Below are 18,324 nucleotides of genomic sequence, written 5' to 3'. Positions count from 1 at the left end.
ACTCCACGCCACTCTAATGTACAGTATTCCACTGTACACCATTCCACTCCACTGAACGCCACTCTACTCTACCCCACTCCACTTTACACCACTCCACACTGTTCCACTCCAATCTACGCAACTCCACTCCACTCCATGCTTCTCTAGTCTGAGCCACTGCACTATACCCTAGTCCCCTCTAAGCCATTCCACTCTACATTATTCCACTGGACGCCATTACACTGTATGGCACTCCACTGTACGACTCTCTACCATATGCTATTCCACTCTATGCACTTCACTCTATGACACTCCACTCTACGCTATTCTACTGTATGACACTACACTGTACCTCACTCCACTGTCTGCCACTCCACTCAACACCACTGCACTCTACTCTACTCCACTGTACGCTATTACATTCTACCACACTACACTCTAGGCCACTCTACTCATTGCTGCTTTACTGTACGCTATTCTACGGTACGCCACTCCACTTTTTGGCACTCCACTGTACAACACTCCACTTTATGCTGTTCCACTCTATGCCACTCCACTATACGCCACTCCACTTTACTGCACTCCACTGTATAACACTCCACCATATGCCACTCTACTGTATTCCACTCCACTGTACCACATTCCACTTTACTCCACTCTGCTTTACTCCACTCTACAACTCTATACCCTACCACAGTATACTTTACAACCATATCTTCCACTCTACTCTACCACACTCCACTTAATGACAGTACACTTGACGACAGTAAACTCTACGTGTGCAAAAAATGTTTTATTAAAATAGAAAACCATTGAAACTCAAAGAAATAAACAAAGGGTAAACCTTTTTTATAGTTAAGTATGCTTTATTATTCTTTCTATACAAGCCAAACATAAACTACACAAGCTTTAGAAATTATTTGGTTATTGTAATACTCTACATTTATAATTTAAGCATCACATTTAAATTAATATAACTTTTTTATTCTTTACCTACAAAAAAAGTTAAATTACAGAACATTTTGAATTGCTAACCTTATACTTATACTGGTAATTTGAAATATATGCATCACCTGCAAATTAATATAACTCTTGTACCTCCATACACCGTGTGTTAAACTTATTTTACTTCAGAGTAATAACAATCCAACCTTAAGTGCCTATTGACTTAAACATATACTTTTCACAGTCATAGTGTCAGGGCTATTGCCTGTATCATACATTTTCATAACTTTTCATCATAAAAAGTCTAACTTATAGCCTTTATCAGTGGCTTGTCACCATAACCAATGTAGGCCCATTGTACTAAGCATAAGACTTCCACAAGGCACCCCATCTGGCATGCAGGCATTAAAGTAGAAATGCATGTAAAATGACAGTCAGCATAGCAAAAATGCCCTCTCTTTCTCAAGACTGCCTAACAAGGGCTATTGTAGTGTGTACCTTAAATCCCCACTGTATAATATGGATCACCATTACCAAAACCCTTGCCTACTACCGTAATGTGCGAAATTTCATGTAACAAAATACATGCCTACAGGTTTTAACACAGTGTAATTACAATCGATCCTTAAGCCAATTTTCTTTAATGCATGCTTTAAACAATAAGTAGAAAAGGCCTACTGGCTTTGTCATAAAAGTTCACAATAAACAGTGCAAACCTATAAAATCTGGCATTACTTTTTCCAATGAACCAATGAAGCCTATACTCTTTAACACTATTGTTACAATGTACCCAACACAGGCCTGTTCACGTGCACATAAACTGGTAAGCATCTTGCAAACACTTGTTAAATCACAAATAGGTAGAAAAATAGATCTTGCAAAAACAAGGTCACTACTGTTGATGAATATATACTTTGCCACAAAGCAAAAGGTGTAATACAAGTAATCTTCTCAGTGGAAGCACACAAATCCAGCTCAATCCTGTTGTCCAGGGAGCCAACGCAGTGGAGCCTACGTCACTCTCTCAGTACATTTGTATATTCCATCTGCCTGAGCTTGAACTTTCTGGGGTACACACATGACAATATAATGCTATTAAAGAGGCTGAAATAATGTACGGTATTTGTTTTTTCTGTCAGTAACACAGATGGGAGAAGAGCAGTCATACATGGATTTTTAGTTCTGGCTTGGCTGTGCAACTGTTGTGTGACCTTACATGATTAACAAAACAATCATTGAAACTCCTACTGAGAAAGGGGCTTAGGCTCCATGAAAGCAACCCTTCCATCCCAACATGCAAATGCCTTTATTTGCAATAGTGTGGGTCTACCATGATGGGAGGAATGTCTTCTATGCCAACACGCCACTGCCTTCATTTGCATTAAACACGCCACCAAGGCATTTTTTTCACCAAAGACTACTGTGACAATTTGTGATAAATGGAATTGGTAGGTGCACTACATTTCCTTTGGCATGGGGCAGAAGTTCTGTCCGGGCCAGTCTAGCCCACCTGTTCTCTCTCATAATGTAACAATTAATTTCCTATAGTATTGCTAATGCATCAACTATGCCAAAAGATAAAAAAAAAGGTCCCTAGTGCTTCTTCTACAGTGCCCCTATACCAGTTCTTATCTCTTTGATGTTCTACCAGCCTCACAGAATAATGCCTGATACCCTTCCCAATAAATTCTCTAACCCCTCTTAAAAATGGCAGTAGATACCATAAAACACTTCTATTGCATTGAAAGATCTGCGCTAAGCCTTCTTCTGTGATCTTTCGCCCATCATGTTGGGTCACAAGTGCAAACAATGCCTCTTAGATGGCAAGCAACATATGTGGAACATGTGTACCCATCAGGAGCTCCTCTTCCAGCAGAAAAGATATAGAGCAGGCAGCAACCCATCTCTCTTTAAGGAGAGTGCAGATCGCAGTTAGCCTGGAGCATAGCTACCAGTGGTGTAGTTGGAGCAATGCACCGGGGTCCAGAGGTGGGAGGGAGCCCGGTCTGCCCTGCAGCAGCTGATGTTATTTCACAGGCTGGAATTGAAACATGCTGCCTGTTCTGATTTTTTTTAAACACACTGCATCCCCGGGGTCTGGCTATGTTTACTTTTCAGGCGAAGGGATACAGAGGAGGCAGAGAATACGGGTACCATAAAGAAGAGAGAGGAAATGGATGAAAGAAGAGGAGTGTCTGAAAGAATAGGGAGGAGGATCGAAGGAAAAGGTGGCAGAATGGGAGAAGGAAACTAGGATGAGCGAGAAACAGAAAAAAAGATAATGATGAGCAAAGTGCGCAAGGAGAAAGGAAGAGAAAGGAACCAGAACTAAAGAGAGAAGGGAGAGAGGATTTGAGGATGAGTGAGATATAGAAGAGGGAGAAAAGACAGTCCGACGAAGAGGAGAGCATTAAATGCATAAGGGAGATTAGAGGGCAGTGGGTGAAGATAGGGAGACAGCTTGGAAACCCGCAAACCACAGTAGTGTAGCAGGTGCAGTGACACCGAGGTCCAGGAGTGAGATGGGCGTGCTGCACCTCATGTATAGCACTATTTTAATACCAGCTGGGGGCTAGTTTCGTGGCTTGCACTAGGGCTCATGACCTCCCGCTGTATGACAGGTAAGGCTACATCAGAAAAAAGCAAATAAGCAAAGCACTTTAGTAGAAATGACACGTGTATATTGCAAAGTATTTGGCAATGTACCGGAAAATGTTATAGTTTGTGTCTTGTTATGCTTTGCATTTTTATGTCTTCCTGCTTTTCAGGTTAATGACAATTTCATAAACTCATTATGCAGAATAACAGCAATTTGGTTTCTGACTAACCGGTGGCTGACACAGTTTACAAAGTCAGGCATGTTCGTGCAATTAGTTGTATCGAGTGTCACAGTCTGTGCAAAGGCGTTTCTGCGCCTGGAATTTCTTTAGGTGCAAACATGATTGCTGTAACTTCCTATCGGTGAATCCAGGCCTACCTGTTTCTCTGCTTTACGTCCTTCCCATCATTCTGCCCTCTTCACACCCCACCCTTCCCCATTCTCACTGTTCTCTCACACACACCACTCCCGAAATGCCACTCGTTCTCTTCTCCTTGTTTACAAAGATAATTTCCCTACGCTGCAATACTATGTCCAAGTTCACTCCTTCTTTATTTTACATCCTCCCCCCCACCTTCACCCCTTTTCCACGCCCCAGTCCTCTTTCAGTAGTCGGTCATCTGGCTCGTTGTCACCCACTCACCCCCTCATTCCGTTGCCTACTTTTCTCTGATATAGCGCCCTGACTCCTTCCCTATATTCAGTGCCTGGTGTGTAAATTAATTAGTGCCAATACCTAAATCCGCGGTTTGTGCAATTAAATATCATTGTGATTAATACCAAGGCGGTGTAGTCTTCAATTCACCACAGACCTGTTTAATTCACTGCCAGACACTCCCTTCCCTTTATCTGACTCCTCAGGTTCCTGCTGTCGCCCTCTTTGACGCTTTTTTCCCCGTCTTTCTGTCTTTCGCTTTGTGTGTGTTTTTCTCTCTCTTGCTATTGGGTAATATTTGCGGCGGAAAAAGAAACGCCATCCCCAAAAATAAGTGCTAGTGGCCCCCACCGCCAACCACCAGCTCAAATTAAGCACTGCCTATATCCCTTCTTCCTGCAAATTGCATTCTTCCATCAATCATCACTCCGCCACAGTGCATGCCACCTCTCCTAGTTCCACTGTCCCTGCGACCCATGGCTCGCTGCATCCTTTTCGATTACTTTTCGCATTCCCCTCCACCCGTTCCTTAATCACACCACTACTCCCCCAAACCTTGATATCCTTTCTTCACCACTGCTCTTTTTCCCAGGACTAGGCATCTTCTTTACTTTCTAAGACTAAGTGCCATTCTCCTGCACTACCTACAACTTCTCCCACTTCCTCCTGCACTACTTACCACTTCTCCCACTGCTGCTCCATCCCTTACTTCTTTACCCTTCAACTTCTCCCCCATCTTCTCCTTCATGGCAGCTCCCTCTCCCCTATCTCTATACAGGTGTAATAACTACTTAGAATAATATCTAACATGAGTGGAGAGGGTGGCATTCAATACTCCTAGTGCAAGGAAAGAAATGCCCCTCCCCCTCGCCCTGGCTGCTATCTGAATTATAAAATACAGCAATAATCAGGGCTCAGGATATATATATATATATATACACACACACACACACACACACACACACACGAGCATACCTTTCACTTTTGATGCTCAGGTTGACCTGACCTTTGTCACAAAAAACGGGTCATTTATTTCAAATTAACATAAGCATTCCCAGGTTGACCTGACCTTTGTCCCAAAAACAGGGTCCGTTATGTAAAATGAACAAAAGCGTCGGGACACCGGGGCAGTCCTCTGAAAACCGGGACTGTCCGGGGAAATGCGGGAAGTCTGGTCACCCTATTGTGCACCTGCTGTACCAACGGAAGCAACGCCCCTAGTGGTATTATGTGCGTGCTCCGTTGTCTTTGTCCATCCTGTGGAATAGAATCAACTGTTAGGGCCAGAAGCGACCCCCCTCCCTTCCCGCCTTCTGATGCTGCTCACTGCCTAGTCCCTTCTCTCTTTTGATCCCACCCCTCCGTACACCTGTAATCACTTTGCATCTTTTCACGTAGATCTGACTGAAGCCCGACTTTAATTAAGAATAGAGTCGTGAATACAATATAGAATGTACATGCGTGTTCATCGTGACCGGCCCATGTTAGCATGTGAGCTACAGGAACGATTCAAGTGTGCTAGTATTCACCTGTGGCGCATATCTATTCATATGAAGTGTCCCGAGAAGTTATTTGGCACCAGATTGTCCGAGATGTCTTTGTTCGCTCAGCTGCCAAACAACGACGCTTTCATAGTTCTTCTCCAATTAGCGCCTTCTGCCTGAGATATTCTTCCAGGCACTCGATTGCTGTATTGTCTACCACGGGGTTAAACTTGTTGGCCAGGAGGTGATGATGCTGGAGCATCCAGTTCAAGTCGCCTGAGCCATAGTTACAGATGGCACGCTGGTAGCTGCCGGTGCAGGGTGGATAGGTCGCCCCCTTTTTGACATCCCCTGCCAAGTCAGACCACTTCACCAGGCGAGCTATGGAATTCATGTCAGAGGTGTCATACTTTTCATGATACGGCACAGAGCCGGGCACTTCGGGCATTCTGTACATTGTGGCCCAGAGGTGCTCATCAGGGCTGTAGGTGTCCTTCTCCCACTCCACCAGCTCCTTCACAACAGGCATCTCAAACACCGCCTTCACAAAACCTCTGGTGGCGACGAAGTACGCGTTACCAGCGAACATAGGACTGTTTATAGGTGGAGGAGCCTTTTCCGTTCCCATATTGACAATTCTTGAGTCGCGCACCTCGTGGCGCAGCTGCCAGCGTTTCTTCTTGTGCTCTGGTGTCCGCTCAGACTCCATGCTGCTGCGACCATTCAGCAACCGCAGTGCCAGAACCATCTCAGCATTAGTCTTAAGAGGGAAGTCGGTGCCGCATGTGTTGAGCAGGTACTTCCACGGCACTGGGCTCTTTAGCAGGTCTTCCATGCAGTTGAGGTCTGCCTGGACCCTGGACCAGGAGGCGTAGACCACCCTCTCGAGCTTGGATGCCACAAACACATTGTCAAAGCATGAAACGATGGCCTGTACCGCCTTCAGGAAGAGCTCGGGGGCCTTGGCGTCCACGTGCACACAGTAAATGTTCTGTGGGGCATAGAGGGATCTCAGCAGCCGCTCGAACATCTCAATGTTGTCATGGATGACCATAGAGTAGGCAATGGGGAAGTCCTCCTCTGCGCGGCTCAGTGCAACAGGCAAGAAGCGCCTGCTCGCTCGGTAGTGGTTGCAGTCCTGCGTCTGATTCAGGTAGTCACTCTCTGTGATGGGCTGATGCTTCCTGGCCACCTCCAGCCTCTGGAGGGCTGCCTGCTCCAGAGCCTCGATGTCACCCCTGATGATCCCGGAGCAGTTGGCGCCCTCTGAGGGGGTCAGGCCCAGTTGTGTGTATAGGCGCTCGTTGCACTTGATGGTCTCTGGACCATGAGCGTCGTTGCGCAGGTCAGCCAGCTGACAGTCCCTGAAGGGGTACACCGTCAGAAGAAAGATGGCACACAGAGCCAAAGCAAACAGGCCAATTCTCCTATTCATTTTACCCATCTCCCGCCCGGAAAATGTATTGTAAAAGAGAAAAGGGTACAAAACTGCAGTCGGTTTTCAAATTCAAATGATTGCTGCCTGGAGCTTTGGAGACACACTCAGGACCCTGGCTTAAGCTCTGGCGACACACTCAGGATGGTGACTGAAGCTCTGGACACACAGGATGGTGGCTGAAGCTCTGGACTCACACAGCCACAGGACGCGGACTGAGGCTCTGGAGACCCACACAAGATGCTGCCTCAAACTCTGGAAACACACACAGGATACTGGATGACGCTCAGGTGATACATAGATGATGCAGGCTGTGGCTTTTCAGGTACACCAGCGTGCAGACTGGGGACCGTGTAGCACCTGTTAGGATGGACCAGGCTGGAGTCTGAAGGCAAACAGAATGCTAGTTGGTGCTCTATGGGAAACACGCGGGAATCACGGCCGGGAGGCTGGTTGGTGCCATGTGGGATACACGCGGGAGTCACGGCCGGGCGACGTGTTCTCAAAGAGCACACACGGGATGCAGGCTGACTCCTTGAGACACAGCTGGACTCTGGTTGGAGCCCAGGGGCACGCGCGGGAGACACAGATGCTGCTAGTTGGCTCTGCACGTAAGGGACGCAGTCTGAATATACAGTGCCAGGGACTGGATGCTGAGTGATGCTCAGGACGCACATTTCTCTTTTGCCAAGTTTCACACCGAGACTGAGTCATCCTGTTAAAATCCATTTGTTCGCTCCTCCCATTATTAATTTAAATGATGCCACAAACTACTTCCCGATACGATCGTTTGCCAATGAAATGACGAGTCTGCCCTCCACTTTACCCCCGGTGTGGGACACAGAGGGAACCGCTCCCACCTCAGACTCATCAAGGTAAACTCTGCTGCCAGCATCCCACTATTCACCCGAGTGAAGCCGTGAGGGGCTCAGTGACTCAGCGCAGCATCCATTTCTGTCCTTTGGTTTCATCCAGATTTCCTTATATTAAAACAAAGCTGCCGTTGAAGAAGGCGGAAGAGTTTGAATACGGGGTAGCACGTGCAGGAAGAGAGTGATTAACCCCTTCGGTGCCAGGCCTTTTCCCCCTCCTGTGCCGAGCCTTTTTTTTTGGCTATTTGGGGCAGTTCGCGCTTAGGCCCTCATAACTTTTTGTTCACATTAGCTACCCACGCCAAATTTGCGTCCTTTTTTTCCAACATCCTAGGGATTCTAGAGGTACCCAGACTTTGTGGGTTCCCCTGAAGGAGACCAAGAAATTAGCCAAAACACAGTGATTTTTTTTTTTTTTTAAATGGGAAAAAAAGGTTGCAGAAGGCAGCTTGTGCTTTTTCCCCTGAAAATGGCACCAACAAAGGGTTTGTGGTGGCAAGATCACCATCTTCCCAGCTTTCAGGAACAGGCAGACTTCAATTGGAAAACCCAATTTTTCAATACAATTTTGACATTTTACTGGGACATATCCCATTTTTACTATTTTTTGTGCTTTCAGCCTCCTTCCAGTTAGTGACCAAAATGGGTGAGAAACCAATGCTGGATCCTAGAAAGCTAAACATTTCTGAAAAGTAGACAAAATTCTGAATTCAGCAAGGGGTCATTTGTGTAGATCCTACAAGTGTTTCCTACAGAAAATAACAGTTGAAATAAAAAAATATTGAAATTGAGGTGAATAAAACAGCCATTTTTCTCCACGTTTTACTCTGTAACTTTTTCATGCGATGTCAGATTTTTGAAAGCAATATACCGTTACGTCAGCTGGACTCTTCTGGCTGTGGGGATATATAGGGCTTATAGGTTCATCAAGAACTCTAGGTACCCAGAGCCAATAAATGAGCTGCACCTTGCAATGGGTTTTCATTCTATACCGGTTATACAGCAATTCATTTGCTGAAATATAAAAAGTGAAAAATAGGTATCAAGAAAACCTTTGTATTTCCAAAATGGCCACAAGATAAGGTGTTGAGAAGCAGTGGTTATTTGCACATCTCTGAATTCCAGGGTGCCCATACTAGCATGTGAATTACAGGGCATTTCTCAAATAGACGTCTTTTTTACACACTGTCTTACATTTGGAAGGAAAAAATGTAGAGAAAGACAAGGGGCAATAACACTTGTTTTGCTATTCTGTATTCCCCCAAGTCTCCTGATAAAAATGGTACCTCACTTGTGTGGGTAGGCCTAGCGCCCACGAAAGGAAATGGCTCAAAACACAATGTGGACACATAACATTTTTTCACAGAAAACAGAGGTGTTTTTTGCAAAGTGCCTACCGGTGGATTTTGGCCTCTAGTTCAGCCGGCACCTGGGGAAACCTAGCAAACCAGAGCATTTTTGAAATCTAGACACCTAGGGCAATTCAAGATGGGGTGACTTGTGGGGCTCTGACCAGGTTCTGTTACCAAGAATCCTTTGCAAACCTCAAAATTTGACCAAAAAAACACTTTTTCCTCTCAATTCGGTGACAGAAAGTTCTGGAATTTTTGAGAAGCCACAAATATCCTTCCACCCAGCGATCCCCCAAGTCTCCCGATAAAAATGGTACCACACTTGTGTGGGTAGGCCTAGCGCCCACAAAAGTAAATGGCCCCAAAACACAACGTGGACACATCACATTTTTTCACAGAAAACAGAGGTGTTTTTTACAAAGTGCCTACCTGTGGATTTTGGCCTCTAGCTCAGCTGGCACCTGGGGAAACCTAGCAAACCAGCGCATTTTTGAAAACTAGACACCTAGGGGAATCCAAGATGGGGTGACTTGTGGGGCTCTGACCAGGTTCTGTTACCCAGAATCCTTTGCAAACCTCACAATCTGACCAAAAAAAAACCTTTTCCTCACATTTCGGTGACAGGAAATTCTGGAATCTGAGAGGAGCCACGAATTTCCTTCAACCCAGCGTTCCCCTAAGTCTCCCGATAAAAATGGTACCTCACTTGTGTGGGTAGGCCTAGCGCCCACGAAAGGAAATGGCCCAAAACACAACGTGGAAACATCAAATTTTTTCACAGAAAACAGAGGTGTTTTTTACAAAGTGCCTACCTGTGGATTTTGGCCTCTAGCTCAGCCGGCACCTGTGGAAACCTAGCAAACCAGCGCATTTTTGAAATCTAGACACCTAGAGGAATCCAAGATGGGGTGACGTGTGGGGCTCTGACCAGGTTCTGTTACCCAGAATCCTTTGCAAACCTCAAAATTTGACCAAAAAAACACTTTTTCCTCTCATTTCGGTGACAGAAAGTTCTGGAATCTGAGAGGAGCCACAAATTTCCTTCAACCCAGCGTTCCCCCAAGTCTCCCGATAAAAATGGTACCTCACTTGTGTGGGTAGGCCTAGCGCCCACGAAAGGAAATGGCCCAAAACACAACGTGGACACATCACATTTTTTCAAAGAAAACAGAGGTGTTTTTTGCAAAGTGCCTACCTGTGGATTTTGGCCTCTAGATCAGCCAGCCCCAGGGGGGGCAGAAATGGCCTAAAATAAATTTGCCCCCCCAACCCCCCCGGGGAGCGACCCTTGCCTACGGGGTCGCTCTGCCTGCGTGACATTGGCGCAAAAAAAAAAGATCTCCGGTGTCTAGTTGTTTCTGCCCCCCTTGGGGGCAGATTGACCTAAAATCGGCCGATGTGCCCCCAAGGGGGGTAGAAATGGTCTAAATACAATTTGCCCCCCAGGGGAGCGACCCTTGCCTAATGGGTCGCTCCCCATCTCTAAAAAAACAAACAAACAAAAAAAAAACATTTTTTTTTTAGCCCTGGTGCCTAGAGGTTTCTGCCCCCTCAGGGCAGATCGGCCTAATAACAATAGGCCGATCTGCCCCCAGAGGGGGCAGAAATGGCCTAAAATAAATTTGCCCCCCAACCCCCCCCGGGGAGCGAACCTTGCCTACGGGGTCACTCCCCTTGCGTGACATTGGCGCAAAAAAAAATCCCCAGTGCCTAGTTGTTTCTGCCCCCCTTGGGGGCAGATTGACCTAAAATCGTCCGATCTGCCCATAAAGGGGGCAGAAATGGCCTAACTACAATTTGCCCCTCCAGGGGAGCGACCCTTGCCCAAGGGGTCGCTCCCCATCTGTAAAACAACAAAAAAAAAAATCCCCAATGCCTAGTGGTTTCTGGCCCCCTTGGGGGCAGATCGGCCTAATTAAAATAGGCTGATCTGCCCCCCAGTGGGGCAGAAATGACCTAAAATAAATTTGCCCCCCAGGGGAACGACCCTTGCCTAAGGGGTCGCTCCCCTTGCGTGAAATTCGCGAAAAAAAAATAAACTCCCTGGTGCCTAGCGGTTTCTGTCCCCCTTGGGGGCAGATTGGCCTCATAAAAATAGGCCAATCTGCCCCCAAGGGGGGCAGAAATGGCCTAAATATAATTTGCCCACTAGGGAAGCGACCCTTGCCTAAGGGGTCGCTCCCCACCTCAAAAATACAAAACAAAAACAAAAACAAAAACAAAAAGATCCCTGGTGCCTAGTGGTTTCTGCCCCCCCTGGGGGCAGAAAAGGCCTTTAAAAAAAATGCCCCCCCTGGGAGAGACCCTTGCCCAAGGCGTCGCTCCCCTTGCGTGAAATTCACGGAAAAAAAAAACTCCCTGGTGTTTAGTGGTTTCTGTCCTCCTTGGGGGCAGATTGGTCTCATAAAAATAGGCCAATCTGCCCCCAAGGGGGGCATAAAAAGCCTAAATATAATTTGCCCCCCATGGGAGCGACCCTTGCCTAAGGGGTCGCTCCCCACCTCAAAAATATTTTTTTTAAAAATCCCTTGTGCATAGAGGTTTTCGGCCTAGTTATAGGCCGATCTGCCCCCGGAGAGGGGGCAGAAAAGGCCTTTAAAAAAAAAAAAAAACCCTGGGAGCGACCCTTGCCCAAGGGGTCGCTCCCTCATGCCAATTTCATTAAAAAAAAAATCCCTGGTGTCTAGCTTGCAATCCGGCTGCCAAAACGCTGAGAGAGACTTCAAAGGGAAGGAAATAACTTTCCTTCCCTTTGAAGTCTCTCGGCCTCCTCCACGTGATCGGAAGAGAAATGCTGAGCTGAGCTGAGCTTCCAGCGCGATGGGAGGAGGCCTTGTGACAATCAGCACGCGCGCTGATGTCACAGGGGGGGTGAGGGGGTTGGGGGTGGAAGGGGAAGGGCTTCCCCTTCCATCCCTGCCTTGGGGGGGGTGGGGGAGAACCCCACAGAGGGAGCGCTAGCGCTCCCTCTGGGCTCTGTGCCCAGGACGTAATGGTTACGTCCTGGGCACACGAGCACTGTGCCTCAGGACATAACCATTACGTCCTGGGCACAGAAGGGGTTAATCAGGATATTATTATTATTATTATTATTATTATTATTATTTTATAACAAATGTTTTTGTTCAGCACATAATGTGCAAGTCCCTTGTTCCTAGGTTGCCATCTTGGTACAATTATACATTTTGTGACAATATAATATGAGGATTTTCCCCCATTTGGAAAGGCCTTTCGTTGCTCAGCTATACATCACTGCATTTTAGGAACTTTTGATCCGTTTGAGGTAAAATCGGCAAATTAAGCAGCAGATAATGAATTATGTGGCAAATCCGTAACCATGCGAAAAACGCAGCAGCAGCAACATCTCAGGACAGGACAATTATGTTTTTGTTCTTGTACTGGAAGGAATTGCCTCAGATTCATTGAGTGGCCAAAAAACAAGGATTTACAGTGCAATTGGTCTCACATTTGAGTTAGAGCTACTGGCTTTGTAAATGCACAACTGGACTTTTCTTGCCACATAATTCCAGTGGTCCTGCCCATAACTAAAGTGCACCAAGGCAAATCAGACTAATTATAGTAATATTTTTTTTGATAAAGCACCTCATAATACAATTCGGCTGTTTCACAGTGCTGAAAAGAACAGATGTTTGTATTATCCAGTGTTAATGGTAATCATGAATTGACATAAGGGGGATGGAAGGCTGAGTCTGCCTTGCAGTGATTTGGTGACTTGCAGATGATCATAACTCACAGTCGCTGGTATAAACCCATGTGGGTATCTTTTGAGCTGAAGCAGATGAAACAACAATCAATTAATCACTTTAGCCCGGTGCAGTAAGGAGCACGGGATGAGGAGCATCAACGGAGCACACAGACAGCTTTAGGCGGCACGGGTGAGCATGGTGTGAGGCGCCTTGGCTTGGGGGAGCACTGGTTAATGCTGCTCATAGAAGCACTTAGAAATGTTATTATGTAGAACCTTTGCACAAGCCTCCCTAGGGGTAAAGTCTGTTTAGTAGGGAAAGTGTGCCCCACCTCCACAAAAGCATATAAAAAAAATCTATCTCATCACTTCACAACAGAACACCAAGAATGATTCCCGTCAGCAAAAACTCAAAAGAAAGCAGACTTGTGCAAAAGTCCACTCAACACTGCCATCTACTGTCCACAGCTGGGAATGACCATCCCCCAATAATGCATGGCTGCATCAGAGGCAAAAAAACATAAGTGATACAAGACGTCAAGACAAGGGACAAACTAGCAAACACCGAACTGAACCACCCGCAGCTGCAAATTCACACCCCTCTGCCTGGTTAAACAGTTTTGGAAAGTGTTGCTATACTGAACGCAGGGCAGCGCAGCAAGTCACCTTGCTATGCTGCCTCACAGGGAAGGGGCAGGAATGCGCCATATTTATCCAGTACCATGTATCCCTACACCTTCCTGTACAAAAAAATATATCAGAGTCTTTTTCCCCTTTCTATGTGTGCTGCAGAATTCAGAACGCAGAAAGAGCACAAATTGGGAGAAATAAAGATATTTCTCTGCATTATGTCTCTTCAAGGAAGGTGTATCTTTTGGCACATTCCCAGGTTTATAAGTTCTTGTAATTCTGGAAATGTGCCAAAGTCCATGGATGTTGTGTAAGAACAATGACATAACACCCATGGAAATGCCTCCCAGGCACAGAGTAATGTAATGCAGGGATTCCAGATTTATGAAGCCACGAAGGGTCATACAAGGTGGCCTTGTGTGGCTTCATAAATCTCACTTAAGGTTTTATCGCTATTGCACCACGTTATATGGTACAAGAGCGATGCAAACCAGGCCATAAATATGGCCCTCACTGTCCAGATACACATCACCTCTGCAGTAACAAAGCAAAACCCCTATAGGAATCCATCTACACGCAGACCAGCATGCTCACAGACCAACATGAATGCAGGCACCCAGCAGCCAGAACAGATATATTGTCCTGGATGCACCCAGTGGCGGCCTGCAGCAAACAAAACTGGTGGGGCGAATGTTTAACCCACTGATAGGCACTGGTAAAAACAAAACAAAAAAAAACAGCAGTGCCCTAGACTCAGTTCTAAAGCTCTCAATTGTTGTCTTTTTAGTGTTTATAACCGGTCATGATTGAGATCTCTGCAGCTGAGGCTGAAGGCACTGCAAGTTTCTCACAGTGCCTGTCAGGGAGTTAAATCAAAATTTTATTAAAATAAACTAAGATTTACTTAACCACTGCTCCTCTTCATTTTGGCAGTTGGTGGCTCATCCAGCACAGGAAACAGGGCCCCAGAGCCTCGTCCAACTCCTTGATGCTCCTTCAGGCCCTGTTGGCCTGTGCTTTCTCTCCACCCAGTTGTCTAAGACAGCTCAAGTTGGAGCATTTAAAATGCGCATGTCACGCTGGCTGTTGCAAGACAGCTGGCCAAAGTGACATGCACACTTTAAACTGAACTGCACTCTGCCCCTGTTCCTCCCTGCTGCGGGCCCCATCCTCTCAGACTCAGCAGCTGCCAGAAAGAAAAATAAAATGGTAATATATTTGTTTTATTACTATGTTATTTTTCATGTTTCCTTTCACTTCAGCGATGGGACGACACTCCTTTGTCCTTATGGAGCACCGTCACTGGATGCACATACATGGAACTCTGAACACACATACAGGTCACATAGAGACAACAGCAGTACAGACATAGACACCACTCAGTATTCGACCAGAAGTCCTCTGACTAGCTTCATAAAGCTGCTTTGCACTACCATATTACTTTGTAATAGTTTACCGGTTTTACTGAAACAAACCCCTCAATCTCTGAGTCCACTGTAAGTGCTTCACATTTCAGCACTTGTGTTTATTCAGCTGAGCTACCCTTTCCTCCTAGAAAGTGCACTCAAACTGCATTTTTGAGTTTAAAGAGAAAGTTTATTGAACATTAATACAATATTCAAAGGATATAAATACATTTGATGACATGAGTAAAATAATATAATAGCAGTTCAATTTCATGAAAATTGCTTAATTGAGTGAACACAATAGATATATTAATACTTGGAAACATAAGTATATATGCAAATATTAAATATACAGAAGAGAAGCAGGTATAAACAATATAATTAGGTATAGTAAAAATGCAAAGAAAAGCAATTCATGGCGGGTTGGAAACCTCCTCACTTCTAGAAAAATGATTACATGAAGAATAAGCCAAAGAGTTTAGATAATTTGTAACAGGTAACCATAAAATATCTCTTTTAATAGCAAGGGATACGGGGGAAACATAAGCCCTATCCAACCTATGATTATAACATATACCATACCACCAAGCTTGAAAGGATAATTTAGAGGAGTCCTTCCAATTTTTCGTAATTTGCTGAAAAGCAACAGCCAATAATAAATCCAAGATCAAGATATTACTTTTTGGATAACAGGACCAATCGTCTGCAAGACTGCCTAAAAAGATATTTTAAAGGTTAAGGTAACGTGAGTGTGAAAATAGTGTTAATGTGAGTCCATACTTTAACCCAAAATTGAAATGTATATGGACAATCAAAAAGCATATGTTTAAGGTCTGAAAACGGCCCATTACAAGTCCAACAAGAAGATGGAAGGTTAAAGTTTATTATATGTAAAGATGAAGGTGTAATTAATAACCTATTATATCTAAAAAAGAAAGTTTGAATTGCATTAGCTGCTCTGGAGGATTTTCGTAATTTAATCAACACTTTATTCCATAAAGGAAGTGAAAGTGAAATATCTAAATCTTTCTCCCTTTGTATTTCTATTGCTGATTTAGGTCTATCATCACAAAGAGCTGTAATTGTTTGATAAATGCAAGAGGCTGATGTTGACTGTAATAGCATATTCTCAATTGGAGAAGGACGGACTACTGGTGCTTGCTGAACTGAAAAAAATTGATATGAATTATTTACAACATGCATTAGAGCGTCATATTTTTTTATTAAAAGCGGTTGGAAACGAAAAAATAAGTTGTGCCTGTACAAAAGAAGGCGGGGAATCATTTTCAAACAATTGAAGCACCCATCTTAACCCCTTCAAATGCCACGATTTCCAGTAGATGGTTCTATTATTCAACTTGATGTGCTTACTGTACCAAATTGACTAATTTAGAAATTGTATTCTATCTTCATTGTATGAAGCAAAAATAGGCTGCAGAATTCTGCATGAATTGTTAAAAATCAGGAGGGATATAGATGTTGGTTTATTTGACAGGGTTAATACCTCCGGAAATGTAAAGTGAACAACAAATGACATTTTGACTTCAACCCATAATCTAAAAAAGCAGAATCATCTTCCTTCAATAAACAAGAAGTTTGCTTAAGAGAAAAAGCCCTATGGTAAGAACAGAGATTCCGAAAGTTAACCTCTCTGCAGCTTTTTGGCCTCATTAACGTTTGGAGGGACATTCTGGGTCTCGTAATATTCCATAAGAATTAAGTTAAAATAGAGTTCAGCTTCTTGAATTAAAAACGGGGGATATTAATTGGAATGTTTGATAAATAAAAGAGAATTATAGGAAGCAACAACATGTTACGAGAATCTAATCTACCCCACCAAGATAAAAATAAAGGGTTCCATTTAGATATAAGAGAATCAAGAACAGAAAATAATTGCAAAAAAGTACAGGAAATTGTATATTTAAAAGAAGGTTTGAACCAAAGACCTCGGTATTTAATTTTATCACTGTTCCAGTGAAAATTTGAAGATTTAAAATCTTCAGGAAAGCAGAATCTATTTAAAGGAAGTATTTTACACTTATCTTTATTTAACTTATACCCTGAAATAGAAGCAACATTCTGTATTTAGAATAGAAAGGAAGGAAGTGAAGATTTCAGCCAAAACATTTATCTGTCTTTCCCCATATTGGAAACCATGGAAATTTGGATTAGCTCTAACTTTCCATAAAAAGGGTTCCAAGGCAAGAACAAATAAAAGTGGTGACAACGGACATCCCTGACGGACTCCTCTGTAGAGTGAGAACGAGGGAGAGATGAGACCATTTAGAAAAATAGCAGCCTTTGGAGAAGAGTATAATAATAAAGTTAGATTTAGGAATTTAGTTCCAAAGACAAACCATAAAAGCATTGAAAAAATAAAGAGCCAATTAACATGATCAAAAGCTTTTTCAGCGTCTAGAGCAATTGCAGAAAGAGAGTCATTATACGTCACAGATTTACTTAAAATATTGACAAATAATCTTGTATTGTCAGATAATTGATGTCCTTTAATAAAACCAGACTGCTCTTCACCAATTAATTTAGGGAGAATCAGTTCCAAACGCATAGCAATAATTTTAGCAAAGATTTTATAGTCTAAATTAACTAGAGATATAGGTCTATAATTCTTGCAAAGCTTTGTATCCTTGTTATCTTTTGGTACAAGAACTATCAATGCCTCTTGAAAAGAACCACCAGAGGTCTTTGTGTTAACAAAATAGGTAAAAAGCTGAAATAATCTTGAAATTAATAATTTAGAAAAATGTGAATAAAATTCTATAGTAAAGCCATCTGGGTCGGGAGCTTTAACTTTCTTGATAAGATGTAGAGCATTGAGAATATCCTTAATGGAAATATCATTATCAAGAGCAGAAAACTCAGAAGAGGGAAGTACAGGTGGATTAATGGTATACAAATATTTATCAATAAGATCCTGCATGGGGTAAGATTCAGGAGTATATAATTGTGTGTAAAAATGAACAAATTCACCCAAAATTTCTTCATTCTTATGTAGTAAAAAAGTGGAAGAGTTATAAATAGAATCTATCTTAGTTCTATCTTTTTTAATTTTAAGATGATTTGCTAAAAGTTTTTCTGATTTGTTTTGGACTCCATAGAACTTAGCACTAGATTTGAGAAGGTAACAATTAGCAATATCAGTCGAATTGTTATTGAAAGTAAATTTAGCTTGAAGTAATTCATTAAGGCAACTTGTAGACTTGGAAGAGTAATATAGATTCACTACTTGGTTGATACGGTCCA

The 18,324-nt window shown here is 43.7% G+C and overlaps 1 protein-coding gene across 1 annotated transcript; it reads right to left on the bottom strand.

Moving 5' to 3' along the window:
* Positions 1-912: 912 nt before the first annotated feature.
* LOC138283898 (beta-1,3-galactosyl-O-glycosyl-glycoprotein beta-1,6-N-acetylglucosaminyltransferase 3-like) lies at positions 913-7,766 on the bottom strand. Its single transcript, XM_069222104.1, has one exon. The coding sequence runs from the start codon at positions 7,104-7,106 to the stop codon at positions 5,808-5,810; it is 1,299 nt and encodes a 432-aa protein (XP_069078205.1). The 5' UTR covers positions 7,107-7,766; the 3' UTR covers positions 913-5,807.
* Between the last annotated feature and the right edge of the window lie 10,558 nt (positions 7,767-18,324).

This window comes from Pleurodeles waltl, chromosome 3_1 (assembly GCF_031143425.1).
Source record: "Pleurodeles waltl isolate 20211129_DDA chromosome 3_1, aPleWal1.hap1.20221129, whole genome shotgun sequence".
NCBI lineage: Eukaryota > Metazoa > Chordata > Amphibia > Caudata > Salamandridae > Pleurodeles > Pleurodeles waltl.
The sequence above is the reverse complement of the archived record's forward strand: the minus strand, read 5'-3'. Positions and strand labels throughout refer to the sequence as shown.